Genomic DNA, 18415 nt, shown 5'->3' with positions numbered 1-18415 from the left:
ACAGCATGGACAGTCAGTGCTGACGTCCGTGCCGTCACTCCTACACCCCGCTGGTACCAGAACGCCGGTACTGATCCGGGGATCCTGGTGGGTAACTGGGGTCACAGCTAGTGGTGACCCCGGTTACCCGGACTGTGGCCGGATTTACGGGGGTTCAGGTAAGCGGCGGGTCCCCGCCGAACAGCACAGTCCTAAGTCCCTCTGCAGGGGGCTCCCTGGGGACTGGCTGCAGCGTGGAGCTAGGCCACAGAAACCTGCGCTTCCACTACCTTCTGGGACAGCGGGCCGGACGAGAATCAGAAAACGTCCGGCGTCCTGGGGGATAAATGCATGCCAGGGGAGTGCGCCTTTCCTGCTCAGCAGCCGGTGCCTCCCCCACTGCATACAGCCACTCCACAGCGGTCTGGCATCTGCAAATGCTCCTCCCCCAGGCCAGCCTCCTTTCTGCTCCTCGGTGGCCATTTTCTCTGAGCTTGGCAAGCGCTGCTGGACGCTGATTACGGTGGCATCATGGTCTGCGTCCCCCTGCATACCTCTCCCCCGGTGCAAGGCCAGAGTATGCAGTGCTGTTTCCTACCAGGCTGATGTCTGTGTAGTTCATGAAGCACTGATAGTGCAGGGTTTATTCTGCATTGTATGTGATTTAACGCTAGTGCTGCTGTTTGTAACTTTCACTTTCTTCTGTCAGCCATTTTATCTATCCCTGTCTTCTCTGCTAAAGCCCTTGCGGGGCGGTGTTGCAAGGGGTTATTGCCTCACTATGCAATTATTTATTGGTGTGGTGTGTCACATACAGCTCTGGTTCACTCATGTCTGACAGTGAGCATGATTTTTCTCTTCAGCCAAAGTGTACTATGTCTCGTACCACTGGTGGAGGGTGATGGCAACTCTGAGGGGTTATGTAAGGTGTGTGTTAGACAGGCACAGCCAATTTCTGTCACTGCACCTGTGCAGGAGCCGCCCTGGGCTTGTTTTGCTGAGGCACTTACAACCCTAGTGGGCCAGCTAGCGACACCCCCTGCGTTTCCCTAGATGGGGTTTTCACAGCAGTCTATGGTGTCGTCCCCTATACAGGGGTTCCCCAGACAGTAGTACCCCAGAGTCTCCCAATCTCGCCCCCTCAGGTCACCCAAGAACCTGCGTGGGTTAGTTCATTGTCCACCTCTGTACAACACCTGACGGACGTTTTACAGGGGGAGCCATCATTGCGGCAGCACAGGCGACAGCTGCAACCTCAGACTGATCAGTGTGATCAGGATGATGTGACATCTGATGACTGAGAGATGCTTTAACTTTCGGACCAAGAGACTTTCCGTAATAGAGACGGAGTCTAAGGTCTATATACCGGGCCTTATAAGTGCGGTCCGCATGGCCTTGGTTATTGAGGATGGCGTACCTCCCGTAGCCAAATCAAAATATGCCTTTTTCAAGGATATCAAAGGTGATGCTACGGTGTTTCCCCTATCTGGTCAGCTAGTGGATCATTTAGAGGAGGCGTGGAAAACGCCAGGTAAACGTTACCAGCCCCAAAGGCGTTTGGCAGTGGCATATCCCTTTGCAGAAAATTATTTCTCCAAATGGGAAACCCCGTCACAAGTGGATTCTCACGTCACACGTCTGGTAAAGAGTGCTACATTGCCAATGCCCCTCCATGTACTCCTTAAAGGACCCCACGGATCGTAAGGTTGAAATATGTCTCAAATCCATGTATTCCCTTGAAGGAGGTGTATCCAGACCGGCTATGGCCGTGTGCTAGGTGGCTAGAGCCATGGAACATTGGTCTGATACTTTGGAGGTGTCTCTGGACCCAGACTCATCACCTGATCAGGTGGAGTTGGTGGGTAACCTAAGGGACTCAGCCACCTACATTAATGAGGCACTCTGGATATAGGCCTGCTTGCTTCAAGGATCTCCTCAGCACCAGTGGTAGCCCGTCGCACTCTGTGGTTGCGGTCTTGGAAGGCGGATGCTGATTCCAAGAAGCATTTGGAGGGTTTACCCTTTAATGGAGAAGTCTTTTTTGGCCCTGATCTGGACAAAATTGTGGCTGCTCTGGCGGCAGCTAAGTCTGCGTGCTTGCCATCGGCTACAGTCCCATCAGGGTCGGGTTCTTCGTCCTTTCGGCCCTACAGAACCCAGAGTAAGTCCAGGGTTCAGTCCTTTCCGAGGAGGACTGCCGCCAAGAAACCTACAAAGCCTAAGAAGCAGGCTTGGAGTACCAGACGTCCTACTCCCAAGTCCGATGACAAACCTCCGGCCTGACGGGACGGGCCTCTTTGGGGGACCCCAAAGCGGGAGGCCGACTTCTGCAATTCGCCCAAAACTGGTGTCCGACCACTTCAGACACATGGGTAAGAGAAGTGGTTTCTCAGGGGTACGCCCTCTCCTTCCACAGGAGGCCTCCCAGCCGGTTTTTCACCACGGGTCTTCCGTCCAATCAGGACAAGGCCTGGGAATTCAAGAAGGTATTGCGCTCTATTCTCCAGGCTAGGGTCATAGTGCCAGTTCCTTTTTCTCAGAGGGGATTGGAGTATTACTCCAATCTTTTTCTGGTACAGAAACCCAATGGGTCCTACCGGCCAATCTTCAACCTCAAATCTCTCAAGTTTTTGAGGGTTCCTCGGTTCAGGATGGAGACCCTGCCTACCATCATTTTAGCAATGGAGCCTGGGGATTTCATGGTGTCGCTAGATATTCAGGATGCTTACCTGCATATCCCTATTATCTCAGCGCTACCTCAGGTTCGCAGTGGTCGAGGACCACTTCCAGTTTCAGGCTCTGCCCTTTGGTCTGGCCACAGCGCCTCATGTGTTCACCAAAGTTATGGCAGTCATGGCAGCTCACCTGCGGATGCAGGGGGTTTGCCTATTACCCTATCTGGACGATCTCCTGTTGTTGGCGGAGTCTCCAGAGATACTTCAGCGCCATCTGCAACTGACAGTCTCGGTATTGCAGACTCACGGCTAGCTGATAAATTGGAAGAAGTCCTCCCTGGTACCATCACAGAGGATGCTCCATCTAGGAGCTCTGTTGGATTCCCAACATCAGAGGATCTTTGTGACGGAGGAAAAGATCTCTGCGTTACAGGCAAAAGTTTGCTTTTGCCTGCGGAGTCCCCGGGTGTCTATTCACTCGGCGATGAGGTTACTGGGATCCATGGTGTCGATGTTCGACATGGTGGAGTTTGCCCAGTTCCACTCGAGACCTCTGCAGAAGCTGATCCTCTCCAGATGGAATGAGTTGCCCCAACGGATAAAGACACAGACTATGGTGCTTTCCCCGGAGGTACGGCTGTCTCTGGCCTGGTGGCTACAGACTGGTCACCTGAACAGGGAGCGCCCCTTTTGGATTGCAGACTGGGCTCTTCTGATGATGGATGCCAGTCTCCGAGGCTGGGGAGCGGTGATGGGTCCACACTTCTTCCAGGGAAGGCGGACACTAGTAGAAGCTGCGCTTCCAATAAACATATTGGAACTGTGGGCAGTGTTCAAGGCTCTCCAGCAAGCAAGACAGGTCCTGCAGGGAAGACCCATACAGGTACAATCAGACAACACCACCACGGTGGCTTACATAAACAGCCAAGGAGGGACCAGCAGTCAGGCGGCTCTGACAGAGGTGTTCCGCATTCTAGTCTGGGCGGAAAGACATCTCACCGCAATATCGGCAGCGTTCATACCAGGAGTCCTCAACTGGGAAGCAGACTTTCTCAGCCGTCAGGACGTGCATCCAGGAGAGTGGTCTCTTCACCAGGAGGTGTTTCAGCCACTGGTGAACTGGTGGGGCCTTTCAGAGATGGATCTCATGGCCTCCCGACACAACAACAAGCTGCTGGTGTTCGGGTCAAGAACAAGACCCTAACACCACGCTTGTCTAGTGGACGCCCTGTCGGTCAGGTGGACCTTCCAGTATGCGTACCTCTTCCCTCCGTTCTCCCTTCTTCCTCGAGTGATACGCAAATTCAAGCAAGAAGGCTGCACGCTCCTACTGATTGCTCCAGCGTGGCCCAGATGGCACTGGTACTCAGACCTTCGGAGTCTCTCGGTGGACACTCCGATGTTGTTGCCTCAACGTCAGGACCTGCTATCTCAGGGTCCTTGTCATCATCCGGACCTGGGTCGGCTGTCTTTGACGGCGTGGCTGTTGAGACTTCCTTCTTGAGGTCCAGAGGTTTTTCCGGCTCGGTGGTCAACACCATGCTACGAGCTTGGAAACCTTCATCTGCCAGCATCTACCATCGAGTTTGGCGTGCTTTCTTTCAGTGGTGTCGCCCTAGAGGTTATGCTCCTTGAGTGTTCAGATTGTCCAGGGTACTGGTTTTCCTACAGGCGGGCTTAGATCAGGGTCTTCGCCTTGCCTCTCTGAAGGTGCAGGTATCTGCCCTATCAGTGTGGTTTCATCGTAGGATTGCTATGCTCCCTGATGTCCGCACCTTTATGCAAGGGGTGCTACACATTCAGCCTCCCTTTGTTCCACCTGTCGCACCTTGGGATCTGGCTGTGGTCTTAAGGGCTCTTCAGGGGCCGCCATTTGAACCACTGGGCTCAGTAGATTTGAAATGGCTGACCATTAAGACTGTATTCCTTCTGGCCATTGCTTCGGCCAGAAGGGTCTCAGAATTGGGGGCTCTCTCATGTAGGCCTCCATTTCTATTTTTTTATAGGAACAGGGCTGTGCTTCGCACTCGTCCTGGTTTTCTTCCGAAGGTGGTATCTAGTTTCCATATCAACAAGGAAATTATTGTACCGTCCTTTAATTCACCGGACCTTTCGGCTGGTGAGGCCACCTTGGATGTGGTGCGGGCTTTAAAACTTTGTTGACAGCACTACTTCTTTTAACAAACATTGGCAGGATGGATTCGCCTGGCTATTTCTGAAGCTTATGTTCATGAAGGCCTTCCTGTTCCATCTTCTGTTAGGGCTCATTCCACTAGGTCTGTGAGCTTGACGTGGCGCCTCAGCGGTTCAGCTTTGCAAGGCAGCCACGTGGTCATCTGTCCATACGTTCGTACGGTATTATGCATTTGATACCTACGCCTCTCAGGATGCTTCCTTTGGCGGCGGATTCTCCTTTCAGCACAGGAGCGTCCCCACCCTTAAAGGATACCCTTAAAGGATACTGCTTTGGGACCCTATGGACCCTGAAGTAGAAAATAAGAGATATGGTAGTACTTACTCTTGTTATTTCTATTTCTACGAAGTCCATAGGGCTCTGGTCACCGATTTTCCAGTCTCCCTCTGGTGAGAATGTGATTTCTTGTGTGTTCCAGACTTTCTTCTCTCTCTTTTCTCCTCCGGCCTATGGCTTGTGACATAATTGAGTGCCTGAGGCTCGGGGGCGGGGTATAGGAGAGGGACTCCAGTGCATCCTGGGAGGATGGAGAACTTTTAACTCTGTGGTGTCCATATGTCTGCCGCCATCACCTATACCCCAAGGTATCCTGTTAGCGCTCACCTTTCCTTCTCTGGACAAGCGTTTTTCCGGATGCCCAAACAATCTGAAAGGGGATTCATCAGAGAAAATAACTTTACCCCGGTCCACAGCAGTCCAATCCCTGTACCTTTTGCAGAATATCAGTCTGTCCCTGATGTTTTTCCTGGAGAGAAGTGGCTTCTTTGCTACCCTTCTTGACACCAGGCCATCCTCCAAAAGTCTTCGTCCTGTGTCATGCCAACAGTAAAGCATCCTGAGACCATTCATGTTTGGGGTTTCTTCTCAGGAAAAATTGTGAGTGATCCCACTCCCTTGGCTAAGAACACAGCCATGAATAAAGAATGGTACCAAAACATCCTCAAAGAGCAACTTCTCCCAACTATCCAAGAACAGTTTGGTGACGAACAATGCCTTTTCCAGCATGATGGAGCACCTTGCCATAAGGCAAAAGTAATAACTAACTGGCTCGAGTAACAAAACATCGAAATTGAGTCCATGGCCAGGAATTCGCCAGACCTTAATCCCATTGAGAACTTGTGGTCAATCCTCAAGAGGTGGGTAGACAAACAAAAACCCATAAATTCTGACAAACTCCAAGCATTGATTAGGCAAGAATGGACTGCCATCAGTCAGTATGTGGCCCAGAAGTTGATTGACAGCATGCCAGGGCGAATTGCATAGGTCTTGAAAAAGAAGGGCGAACACTGCAAATATTGAGACTGCATAAACCCAATGTAATTGTCAATAATAGCCTTTGACACTTATTAAATGCTTGTAATTTTACTTCAGTATACCATAGTAACATCTGACAAAATGGTCTAAAAACACTGAAGCAGCAAACTTTGTGAAAACCAATACTTGTGTTATTCTCAAAACTTTTGGCCACCGCTGTAGAACAGTGTTTCCCAAACTCATTCCTCAGGGATACTAAGAGTGCATGTTGAGACCTAGAAAATGTGCACTGTTAGTGCTCCCTGAGGAATGAGTTTGGGAAACACTAGTCTGCACCCATGTATTATGTCTCACTCACCAGCCTACATAAGCAGAAAGAAACCTCACACTTGTAGATCTCCTTGCCCTAATTCTCCATCCTATTGTGGTTGCCAGTGATATCTCTCAAAGCCCAGAGCTCTGTGCAGTCCCAACTATATGTTCACACCTTTAGTACTTCCAATCCCTCCAAACATAGCCACATGTCTCCACTATTCTACCTCTCCTTTTCCTGTGCACTTTGGGTCTGATTCAGAGCCAGACACTCTGACAAGAGCGCTCGCTCTGAATCAGGGCCCTCCTACCTAATATTGGAGCGGCCTTCTGGCCGTTCGCATAGCTGTGGGTGGCCACCCACAGCTTATGCGAGCGGCCAAAAAGATGGTCGCGATGGTCAAGACCATCGCGACCATTGGGCTTGCGACGAGACCCTGCGGTAGGGTCTCGCTGCCGCAAGCCCAGGAGTGCTTTTGGCTCTATCAGAAAAAGCACTCCCAATGACGTCACTAGTGATGTCAGTGGGGCCGGCCTCAGACGGTAGGTGTTCCCATGGGAACTCCTCCGTCTGGGCAGCAACACCCCCGGCACGCCCACCAAAGGGGACGTGCTGTCAATCAACATCGACAGCACGCCCCCTTTGGTGTGAGACCCATAGCGACGGCTTGGCCGTCGCTGTTCGGGTCTCGCGCATGCGCACGAAGGAGGTCCCTCCGTCGTGCGCATGCGCACTAGGGCACCATCGACCCGCTTGAGAGCGCTCGCGAGCGGGTCAGAATCAGGCCCTTTGTTTGCAATAAACGCCTATTCATCGGTGAGCGGTTTATTTAAAATTTCCCCCAAACTCATTGCCATTACAGAAACCTGGCATTTCTCTTGTAAGACTACATCTCCTCCTGCAATTTTCTCCTGTGCGTGAGGGAGCTTCAGTCACACTCCCAGACATGGAAACAGGGTGGCGGATTAGTGGTCCTACTTTTTATTGATTTGTACCTAACCAGTCAAATCCCCAGGATGCCCCCTCTCTTTCTATTCAGTTTATCACCTCCGGGTCTAATTTCCCAATTACTTGACATCTTTTCTGTCAGTATCAATTGTTACTGCTCTTTATTTCCTATACTTTGACAAACCTACTCTCATAATAGCTGATTTTAATATTCCCATTGACAAAGCCATGCTCTCTGCTGCCACAAACTTATTTTACTTCCTTCCTTATTAAGCCCTAGATAATGAAGTTATATATACTATAATAATATACTGATCCAAACTTCAACTATGGTAAATGAAACAGGACTGCCACCTGCTAAGTGCGCTCACACTGTTTAGCGGCACTTAGCGGTGGTATCTCGTTCCAAAGCCGCTATAAAATCATCCTTAAATTTTGCATCACAGCCATTTTTCTTGCCAAGTAAACCTCCTTCACAGCTGTCATATCCATCCTTCTGTCCTCCGCCTCTTCACCACTGTCCACTCTCTTCTGTTCCTGCCTGTACCACTTCCTTCCTACTCCTTTTCTACCTACAACAAAGACCATATCGACACAATTTGATGAGATTTCCCCATTCCAGATACACCTTTTCCCAATGCACTTTCACTTCATTCCACACAGTATTGAACTAGGATGAAATATTGGCAATTCTCTCCTCTCACTCTACACCCTGCCCTGTACACTCTAAACTGCCCTGCTCCCTCTTAGATACTGCACTGACACATTTTCTTCCTCTCTTAAATGTGCTCTGGTCTTACCAGTCCTAAAGTAACCACTTCTCAACTCTTCCTTTCTTCAACTATCACTTTATTTCTCTCCTCCCCTTTGCTTCCACACTACATGAGCACCTTGTATACAACTGTCCTTATTGCTTTCTCTCCTCTCATTCCCTTCTTGTCTCTCTTTTTAATTGGGCTTCTGCTCACAACACTCCACTCAATCAGCACTCACAATTCTGATCAATGATCTGCAGCAAATTCCTGGATTCCCTGTTGCATTTGACATTGCTGATCATCCTCTTCTATTAAAGACCCTTCACTAATTAATTGTACTTTAATGACAGTTCTTTCCTGGTTCATTTCCTTTAATATCGTACCGCTGCTTTATTATCTCTACCTTTGCCAGGTCCTCCACTCCAATTCCAAGGCAGTTTTCCCAGTCCTCGACGGTTGTGAACTGTATAAATCACGGGGCTGCTGCATACTTCTGTTTATATATGGTCCCTTGGAGACTTCTGATATACTTTTAACTTATAGTAGGAAGTTTGTTCATACCATTTGATTTCCTTTTTGTCCTAAATTAATATTTGTCTATTTTGGGGGTGTATCATAATTATTTTAATGTTTTTTTTCAAAACTTCAGTCTATTTTTATTTTTTGCTTTTTTTTTTTTACTGCAGCAGTTTAAGTTGAATATTCACCCATAAATTAAATCTGGGATTGTTTCAGCAGCCACAAGGTTAATTTTTCTTATCTTGACTATCTTATTGTTAGTCGCAGTAACGCTTAATTTGCAATAATCATTGACGGTTAGGAAAATCTTTACACACAATTTTGGTGTGTTTTCATGGCAACATACTACAATTGTGAGCTTAATTTACATCATAACATATAGATTTTGCATGGACAGGGACTTGTAACTAGTACAAGTGAAATAAAAAAATATATTATTTATTTATATATATATACAAATTTTTTTAAACAAATTAGATGCAAATGTATATTTTACAATAACACTTGAGAATGACAACTTTGCCTATAGGTATTTGTGTATTCAGTTAATGGCCTTCTGCCTGTCTTAGTCTGCCATGCTGGCTAAAATATTATTTGTTAAATTACTTTTCTTTTAGGAATATGAAGCTCGCACAGGAAGGACATGTAAAATCCCAACGCAATCCACAAGACGTAAAAAATTTGAATTTGAGCCACTTTCTACGACAGCACTTATTTTAGAGGACCGGCCTGCGTAAGAATATTTATACACTGATTTTCTTATAATAGCATTTTCATTTTTTTCTCTTTTGACAGTAATTCTTGAACTTAGTTTTATGCCTTGTGGCATAATATTTATAGTACAGTATATACTTGAGTATAAGTTGACCCGAATATAAGCTGAGGTACCTAACTTTACCACAAAAAACTGGGAAAACTTCTTGACTCGAGTATAAGCCTAGGGTGGGAAATGCAGCAGCTGGTAGTGCCCCCGGTAGTAATCCCCCCCTGGTAGTGCCCCCGGTAGTAATCCCCCCCTGGTAGTGCCCCCAGTAGTAATCCCCCCCTGGTAGTGCCCCCAGAAGTAATCCCCCCCCCCCCTGGTAGTGCCTCCAGAAGTAATCCCCCCCACCCCCCGGTAGTGCCCCCAGTACGCTACGCAACTACGTACCACGCGGGAGAACCGGCATCACTCGAGTATAAGCCGAGGGGGTGCTTTTTCAGCACAAAAAATGTGCTGAAAAACTCGGCTTTTACTAGAGTATATACGGTAATTAAATTTCACCCTTTATTTTACAAATCTAGAAAAAAGATTGTGCATAGACCTAATCTCAGTATCGTTGTTCACTTTTCTTCCTAATTGACTAAAGAGAAAAAATATTCAGTGTACCTTACCATACTGTTTATAACTAGTTTGGGCTTTCATGGTGGAGATATAGAACATGCAGTGAAAATGCATCATTAAATGACAAAAAGAAATAAATTTTATAATAAACTCCGCTCTCCACTTCTATCAGAACCATATGTGCCTGGGATCCATCTCATTGAAGAGCTACTTCCTCTGTTGTGCAGAGACAACTGGGGAAGAGCTGTCTGAGTACCTGGGGTTAGCATGTGATTGATTGACTATATATGTATTTTCAGAATAACTAACTATTTTTGTTCGTGTACAATCTTCCCAAACATGATCTGGCAGATGAAAATAACCCATTAGATGTGTATCTCGTTTGATTTATTTATTCTATATATTTCCTTTTTAAGAAATCTACCTGCTAAGTCCGTCCATGAAACCTTACGCCACCGACAGGAATACGATGAGATGGTAGCGGAGGCTAAGAAACGAGGTGGGTATTCCTGTTCTGTAATTTACCCATTTCCAAAGGAGTTTAAGTGAAACATAATATTGTTTTTTTTTTTTTACTTTTTCGTTCAACGTGGCACCCCTTTCCTTTTTGTTTTATGACCTTTCATTTACTTATCGCTATGAATTAACATTGTGGGTAAACAATGCTCCTGTATCTTATAAGGTGTGTGTTGTTTTCATGTCCCTACAGACAGTTTAGGCAGACTTTTAGTTGTCTGGGGAGGATTAAGTTTTTAGGCACGTCCTGGGGGGACTTGGGGTTTGGCACGCCCCAGAGAGGTTTAGGAGGGGTTAGCGTTAGACACCACCATCGGAGGTTAGGGTTAGGTACCCTCCCAGGAGGGTTAGGTTTGGGGTTCGGGAAGGGGGGGTTAGGTATAGGCACCCCCAGGGGGAGTTAGGGTTAGGTACTACCCCGAGATTCTTAGGGCTAGGCACCACCAGGGGAGGGTTAGGGGGGGAGAGGGAGGGTTAAGTTACTTACCTTCCTTTGTCGGGATTTCTTCCTGTCTGGCTTCCGCGGTCGGGATTTGAATCGGCGGTTAAACAGCCGCCTGTATTTCAGTGCCATTCCATTACAGCACACAAAATGTGTATGAGAGGCATGGTGGACTGGGCACCAAGCTGTAAGGTATAACTGCACAAGGTATATAATGGAATGTGCACCACACTGCTGGCCTTGTTTGAGCTCCTAATAATCTCCCCAACAATTCAATTTTCCTGCAGGGTTTTCTGAGAGTAGGAACTTGGCTTTAACACCATTCACTAATCATTCCTGTTTTATTGGTGGTTCTTTATTTTTGTAACTGCTTTATAAAAGGTTTTGGAGCATACAGAGCCCTTTGCTCTGAGAGGAAAAAGAACAAGAAAGACAATTATCACTGGTGCAATGATCTACTGTGTAAAACTTTGAATTATATTTTTAAATCTAAAAGTTTGGTTATATAGTTGTTCCTGTTAAAAAGGAAAAGTAAAGTATGTGCAACAATCTTCTAATTATTGAAGTCTCTAGTGAGTCCCCATGAACATTATATACAGGCTGAAGGATCAGGGATCCTATTCCTCATGTGTCTAATAAATGGTCTATCCTACTGTACTGCCTTCATAGCGTGTTTACCTGCAGTAGGGTGTACCATAATTTCATTTTTATTTTTTGTACTGTTACACCAAAATTAAGTTCTGATACTTGGTAGATTGAATGGTTTACAGTGTAAGGGGTTCAGGGACCTACTAGTGGTGATTAAGGGCTGATTCAAGGGGTACACAATGTACAATACCCCTTTTCCACCAAACTGGCGTGTACAGTCATGGTTTTCAAATACTGGGCTCGATTCAGACCCGCTTGCTAGATGCGTACACTCTCATCCAGCGTATGCAAATTCAGCAGAGGCAGGCGATCGCACGGCAAGGCATTAGCACGCCCACTATGTCTTGGCGTGTGATCGCGATGTGTATGCAGGCGCCCACCAGCCTGTCTTAAGACGCCCACTAATGCGAGTCATCTCCAGGAAGTGTATACAGCCATTGGTACCATCGAGTACCATCGGATGCGATCGCAGCGCTTGTGGTTGACCATACCCTGCCGCAAGCATTGCGAGTGCTTCAGTGTGAAAACCAACCAAGTGACGCTCTGTTAATTATGCACGCCTCTTAAATGGCATTAAGACGATCAGACACGCCTGCGTTCGCACCTCCACTCTACCGTTTCCTTCGACCAACCCCTGTTACCACCCACAAACGTCTTGTCCTGTCACTCAGTCCAGCAAGCAGTCTATGTGCAACGAGCGAACGCTTCCCGATGGCCTGGACTAGTTCGCGCACACGCCCACTGCGATGCGTATGCATGCGCAGATTGCGAACCATCGGCAGCTACGGGCGGACGCAGCCTAGTGAGCAGGTCTGAATCGAGCCCACTGTTCCAGTCCGTGTCATAGCCGGGTCAGACCACTTTTACACAACACTTTGGACACGGGTTATTCTCGGGTCGGCCCGTTCACACTGAAGCTCGGTCTACTCTGCAAAACTTGTGTATGTTATTAGAAATTGCCTTTTTTCAGGCTCCCAAAGATGACCGCATAAAGAGTGGGCGGTGATTGCTCACTGCATCACATCAATCATGGCCGACAAGTTACCACTGTGTAGTCTGGAGTACCACCAGAGTTCCTTATAGCCAGCAGCTCCTTCACCTATGTCTCTGTCCAGGTAGCCATGCAGTGAGCTCTTCAGGGTACTTTGAGATGACATCATCCCTGAGTGCACCAGGAGCTCCAATCAGCAGCTTTTTACGTGACCCGGGTCGCGCTGTTTACACCGCACCATCACCCGGGTTCCATACTGGTAGCTACCAGGGTAGTATTCCCAGGTAACTTGACCCAGGTTATTTTCCTTAGACCCTTTTACACCAAAAGGTCGACCCAGATTGCCCCTGCAATAACCCGGGTAATGTGTTTCGTGGAAAAGGGGCATGAGTGGATATTATTAGCATTTCATTTATATTGTGATTCTGACAAAGTGCACACACACTTTATGTTCAATCTTCATTTATTTTTCTGATTATTGCACATACCTTTTCTTTCTTTTTTATTTCTCCTTCATCCACTAGAGGACACTGGAGCTTAAGACACTGGGGTATAAACAGTGGGTGAGTAGAGCCTGGCACTTTAAATAATTTAGAAGTGTGACTGGCTCCTCCCCCTCTATACCCCATCAGCCCCAATTTTTCTTTTATTTTACCATCATTCAGTGAGGATAGGCAGACTGCTTACTGTGGCAGCCTGCATGCTTTGTGGGACCCGCCGGGAAGGGTACCACCACGGCTACTGCAGCCTATGTGCTGTGACCCTAAGGGGGGGGCCCAGACATCACGGCTAGGCAGATGGCAGGACTTAGCACCAAGTGGCCATACCATCGCTAGGAGAGCTATGTGCCGCCCACATACAACCTCCTCCTCAGTTTTAGGTGTGTCCTGCTCAAACGGAGTGGCGCCATCTTAGCTGCTCGGTCACTCTCCATTTCAACTCCGATCTTTACTACTTAACACCCCTGCCTGCTCTTTTTTTTTTTTTATTCTGCTTTTTAACAATTTGTTCAAATAGGAACAACTATATAACATACTTAGAAATAAAAAATGTATTCAAATTTTCATTTACTGCACTCAAATCATTTTACCAGTGCGTCTGCGCAAATTTGGTTACTACAGAGCACCCCTGCCTGCACTTTTTTTTTTTTTTTTTTTAATTCTGCTTTTTAACAGTTTGTTCAAATAGGAAAAACTATACAATGTAGTTAGAAATAATAACTTATTACAATTGTAATTTTCTGCACTTAAATCATTCTACCCGTGTGTCTGCGCGAATTTGGTTTATTTGAGGTCCCCCCCCTTCATCAGATACATTTATCGTCACATAGTAAGGATGGTGACCTTACACAATGTTACAGAGGGAGTGTACAATTCTTGTTTGTATCATAACAGAATAGATTCTGACTGGTGCAGCTTCAGTCTTAAATGGTCTGTACATAATGTCTTGGTTTGGCTTCTGTCATATAAATAACTTTATCATCCATGTTATAATTGACTATTTTAAAGCTTCTGCTCATGTATCTACTCTCGCTTTCCTGAGCAGTGTTTCCAAAATCAATAGAGAAATCTCTAACCAGCCTGATGCGGGGTCACTAGGGCAGCTTGTAATAAATGTTTTGTGTACCGTTAGAAACTATATATGTAATTAAATCAAAGCTCTAGGCTCCAGCCCTTATGACATCAGACATGCATTATACTGAAACTAATGTTGTAGGCTTTCCGAGACCAAAGGCCTTTCCTCTAAATGTCTGTATGTCTGTTTTTTTTCACTATGCTGCAAACTAGATAATTGTTCTCATTTCACGGTGGAGTTGTTTCAGCTAAATAGTCTGGTGTATCGCTGGTGGACAAATGGATTTCTGTGCCACTAGTTTTTTGTTTTTTGTTCTTACTGTTTGGTGTGTTCAGAGATAAATGTGTGTAATCGTGTATAGATTAGTGTTTGGTACTTAATAGTTGGAGGAAGATTTAATTTTTATTGAATTGAATTTGATTTTGAAGAAGCAGGGGTACTAACTTGAAAAGGGTAGGGGGGAGGACAAGTAATAAAACAGAACATCAGTAGAACATATTAGCAGGTTAAGAATACTGATGTGCAGAAATAGGTATGTATGAGGAAGCTGCAAATGACTCAAGTTATTGACAGTATAACAAAGGAGAACGAAAAGAGAATGGCGCCATCACTAATTATCATGTACAGCATGCCGGATTGTAGAAGTAGATAGACTTCAGCAGTATGTTTTTATAGGAAGATGCAGCCTAATAATTCAGCTTTCCTTCCACAAATTAAATCTGGGTGACACAGGCTAGTTATGTTTAAGCAATGTGATTTACATAGTTATAGAGTTGTTCCTATTAGTAATCTTTACCAATGAGACGGCTGTTTAATGTGACATGTACGCGACAGGTCCACTTTCACATTACTTGGAATATTGACCATTGACTAAGTGATTTAAAATTGTGTTTGCCAGTTGGCTAAATGCAGCTTGGACTGGATAGGCCATAGAGACAAGTGCCCATATCATCACAGTCTAAAACGTGTTACTAAACTTATGGGGGGGACATTTATGATATCTGATGGAGAGGAAAAAGGTTTAATTCCCTGAAGAGTCCTGTCATTCCTGTCATCTACCTGAGTGCACTTTACCCCCATTATGTAGCTGTTATATAAATGGGGGGAGGAGATCTGGACCATCGGTGCATTGGTTATAAGCACGATGATCCCTATGGCTATATACATTTTCATATAAGGTTTCTTGTGGACACTTATATGGAACTACTTGTACTACACAATGCATGTACATCTTACTAACTGTTTTGGGGCTCATTACATTAGGATGTAAGTCCATTTTATGACACACCTCTCATATGTAGCAGTACAAGTTCACTTTACCACCGCGCTCATAGGTGTTGCTTTCACAATCTCCCTGAAATGCTTTTACAAAAGTAGGCAATTCTGAAGTGAACCACCGGCTAAGCCTGTATTGTCATGACTGCACTCTACCAGACTGCCGTAATGTGTATCGGCTTAAATAGGTTACTGCCACTCGGGCACTTATTATGCCAGTCACTTCCCTGCAGGGCACAGATTTACTTCATATGACCATACATTTAGTGAAATTAAATCTAATCGGTCTTGTGTAAACAATACTTAAGACCATAGGTTCCATATTAGAGTTTAGAAACAGAATTGATTATTTGAGGTAATTTAGGTGCAGTGTTTATAAGAAAATATAAAAAATATGCTTTACAGCTGTTTCTCCTAGTGGTCTGTTTCCTATAGGTCCCTTTTGAAGCTCACCATCTCTTGTCCAGGAAGTTCTGGGCTTTGGGCCATATGCCTGACTAGGAGAAACCATCATAAGCATAATTATAATTAAAATACGGGTTGAGCCTCCCATATTCAACATGCTTGGGACAGGGGTATTTTGGATATCGGAATATTCCGTATTTTGGAATATTTGCATACCATAATGAAATGTCTTCGGGATAGGACCCAAATCTAAAACAGAATGCATTTATGTATACACCTTATACACACAGCCTGAAAGCAGTTTTATACAATGTTTTTAATAATTTTGTGCCTTTAAAGTCTGTGTATATTGGAAAAAAAATCAAAGGTTTCACTATCTCAGTAATGCTAAAAATATTCCATGTTTTGGAATATTCCGTATTTAGAAATATTTGGATATAGGAGGCTCAACCGTGATCCACGCATTCTCCCTGGTCAATGTTTTCAAGGGTACCATTGTATACTAACTGAAAATGTTTTAGAACACCCCCATATGCTAATCAAACCCAGTGAATAAACTGAGATGGTACAAAGGGAAGAGGTAAACTGCTAGATTTTTATAGTTAGGTTAGCAAAAACTGAAAATAATGTACCTTTCAGGGAACAAGTAATGCGTTAGGAACTCATAGCTGTTCTGAAACAATGGAAGTAAATTAAGCCTTGAAAGTTGATGCAAACATTTCCTAAATGTGTCCTGACATCTCTTAATTGATTACACACCCCTTGTTTGTACAAGAGCATTGTTGAAACAGACTGTAATTAAACCCGCAAGCAAAATATTGCAAGAAAAAGGCAATTAGCAAAGAAAGACAGACTATTATACCCTTTCAAAGTGTGGGTCTTTCCTTTAGAGCAGTGTTGGCTAACCTTGACACGCCAGCTGTTGTGGAACTATATATCCCAGCATGCCCTGCCACAGTTTTAACATGCCCTAGTAGCAAAACTGTAGCAGTGCATGCTGGGTTATGTGGTTCCATAACAGCTGGAGTGTCAAGGTTAGCCAACACTGCTTTAGAGAAATTGCAAAGAAACCCAAGGTGTCAGTGAGTACAGGTCTAGTGGCAGTTATGGTGGGTACACACTATACAGATCTATCTGCAGTTCGAGTGTTCTGCAGATATATCTGCAGATGATGGTCGTTCATACACACTGAACGGCCATCATCTGTGTCAGAGGGGTATGTCCCGCCCCCCTCCCAGCGGCTGCCGCTCTGTGTGTGTACACACTTGCCGATGGACAGATATGTCTGCAGACATATCTGTCCATCGGCTGTGCAGCACAGCCAATGCTATATGTCGGTGAACGCCGACATATCGCGGGTACACACTGGCCGACGGCCAGAAGATATTTTGGCCGATCAATTGAACGACCAATGTATCTGTCAGTGTGTACCCAGCTTAAGAAAGCTATTGCTAATTGGCAAAACAAGAAAGAGACTTGCCTGGGCTATGGAGTAACGCCCAAGGATTACAAAAGACTAGAAGAAGTTATTGTGGACTGATGAATCAAAATTTTAATTTCTGGTTCGTCACGTTAGGCTTTTGTGTGCTATCGAGTAGACAAAACGATGGTTCCTCCATATGTGACACCAACTGACAAACATAATGAGGAAGTGTACATTGAAAAAATGGGGTTGTTCTAAACTTTTGACCGGTAGGAGATGCCATTTTGACGCACATGTGTTCCCTGTACACCTAGGTGCATTGTCTCAAAACTAGATGCAGTACATTTAAAACCGATTCTTCAGTCTGTCTATAAGGACAGTATGAGTGCACCATTATTTAGCTATGGCTCACAGTATAACTATGGTGCTTGTGCCAGCAGCCGACTTTCTGCTGTATCTTTTAGGTAGGACACGTTTATTGAGATGGATTTGGATGATGCTTTCTAAACACCATGACACCAGCATAAAAGTACATCTTAAAAGATAAAGAATTAAAAGAAAAAAAAATATAACTAAAATTGCAATCAGCAAAGTTATTGGTTAGAAGACTGTTTACAGCACACAGATGAAGATTACATTGGAACTGATATAAATCCCTTAAACCCCATGTGGGTATTCATAGAGAAATCACTGCTGGGAGCGAGTTGTTATTCAGTATAGTTTATCATCCTCTCCCAGCGGTAGTGCATCTGGCAGACGGCGTTCATATAATATAAGTAATGATGGGGAACAGCAAAGAGGGGAATAAATCATAATCTGTAATATTCACTGACCTTTCAATTCTGTGTATTGCTCTAAGATACAGTTACTTAACTAAGATACTTATTTTGATTAAACGTCTCTTTATCTCCTGTTTGAGCATGACCTGCCCACACGCACAGAGACCAAGGTCTTCCTTCACCGAGCTTTCACAGGGCTGTCTAGTTAAAGGAAATAATGTCATTTGCAGAAAGCTCACGTCTGAGTCTCTGTCCTTGTCTGCTATTCCCTGCCCAAGTGTTTTATGTCTCTGACGGGAGACATGTTTTCTGCAAGGAGGGCTCAGTTCAGAAGCATCCATGTAAGATTTGCACTGTTATGAATATGCAGCTATTTTACTTTGATCAAGTTAATATTTAC

At 45.3% G+C, this 18415-nt stretch overlaps 1 protein-coding gene across 2 annotated transcripts in view; it reads left to right on the top strand.

The window, feature by feature from the left end:
- Positions 1–18415, top strand: part of TBC1D12 (TBC1 domain family member 12) — a 98211-nt gene that overhangs the window by 61943 nt on the left and 17853 nt on the right. For both annotated transcript variants that reach the window (XM_088476446.1, XM_088476437.1), the window contains 2 exons: positions 9255–9370; positions 10378–10460. In XM_088476446.1, the coding sequence (XP_088332572.1) occupies positions 9255–9370; positions 10378–10460 (199 nt within the window). The remainder of the gene's footprint in view (positions 1–9254; positions 9371–10377; positions 10461–18415) is intronic.

The sequence above is a fragment of the Taudactylus pleione genome, unplaced genomic scaffold (genome assembly GCF_031769625.1).
Source record: "Taudactylus pleione unplaced genomic scaffold, aTauple2 ptg000016l, whole genome shotgun sequence".
NCBI classification, from domain to species: Eukaryota; Metazoa; Chordata; class Amphibia; order Anura; family Myobatrachidae; genus Taudactylus; species Taudactylus pleione.
The sequence above is the reverse complement of the archived record's forward strand: the minus strand, read 5'-3'. Positions and strand labels throughout refer to the sequence as shown.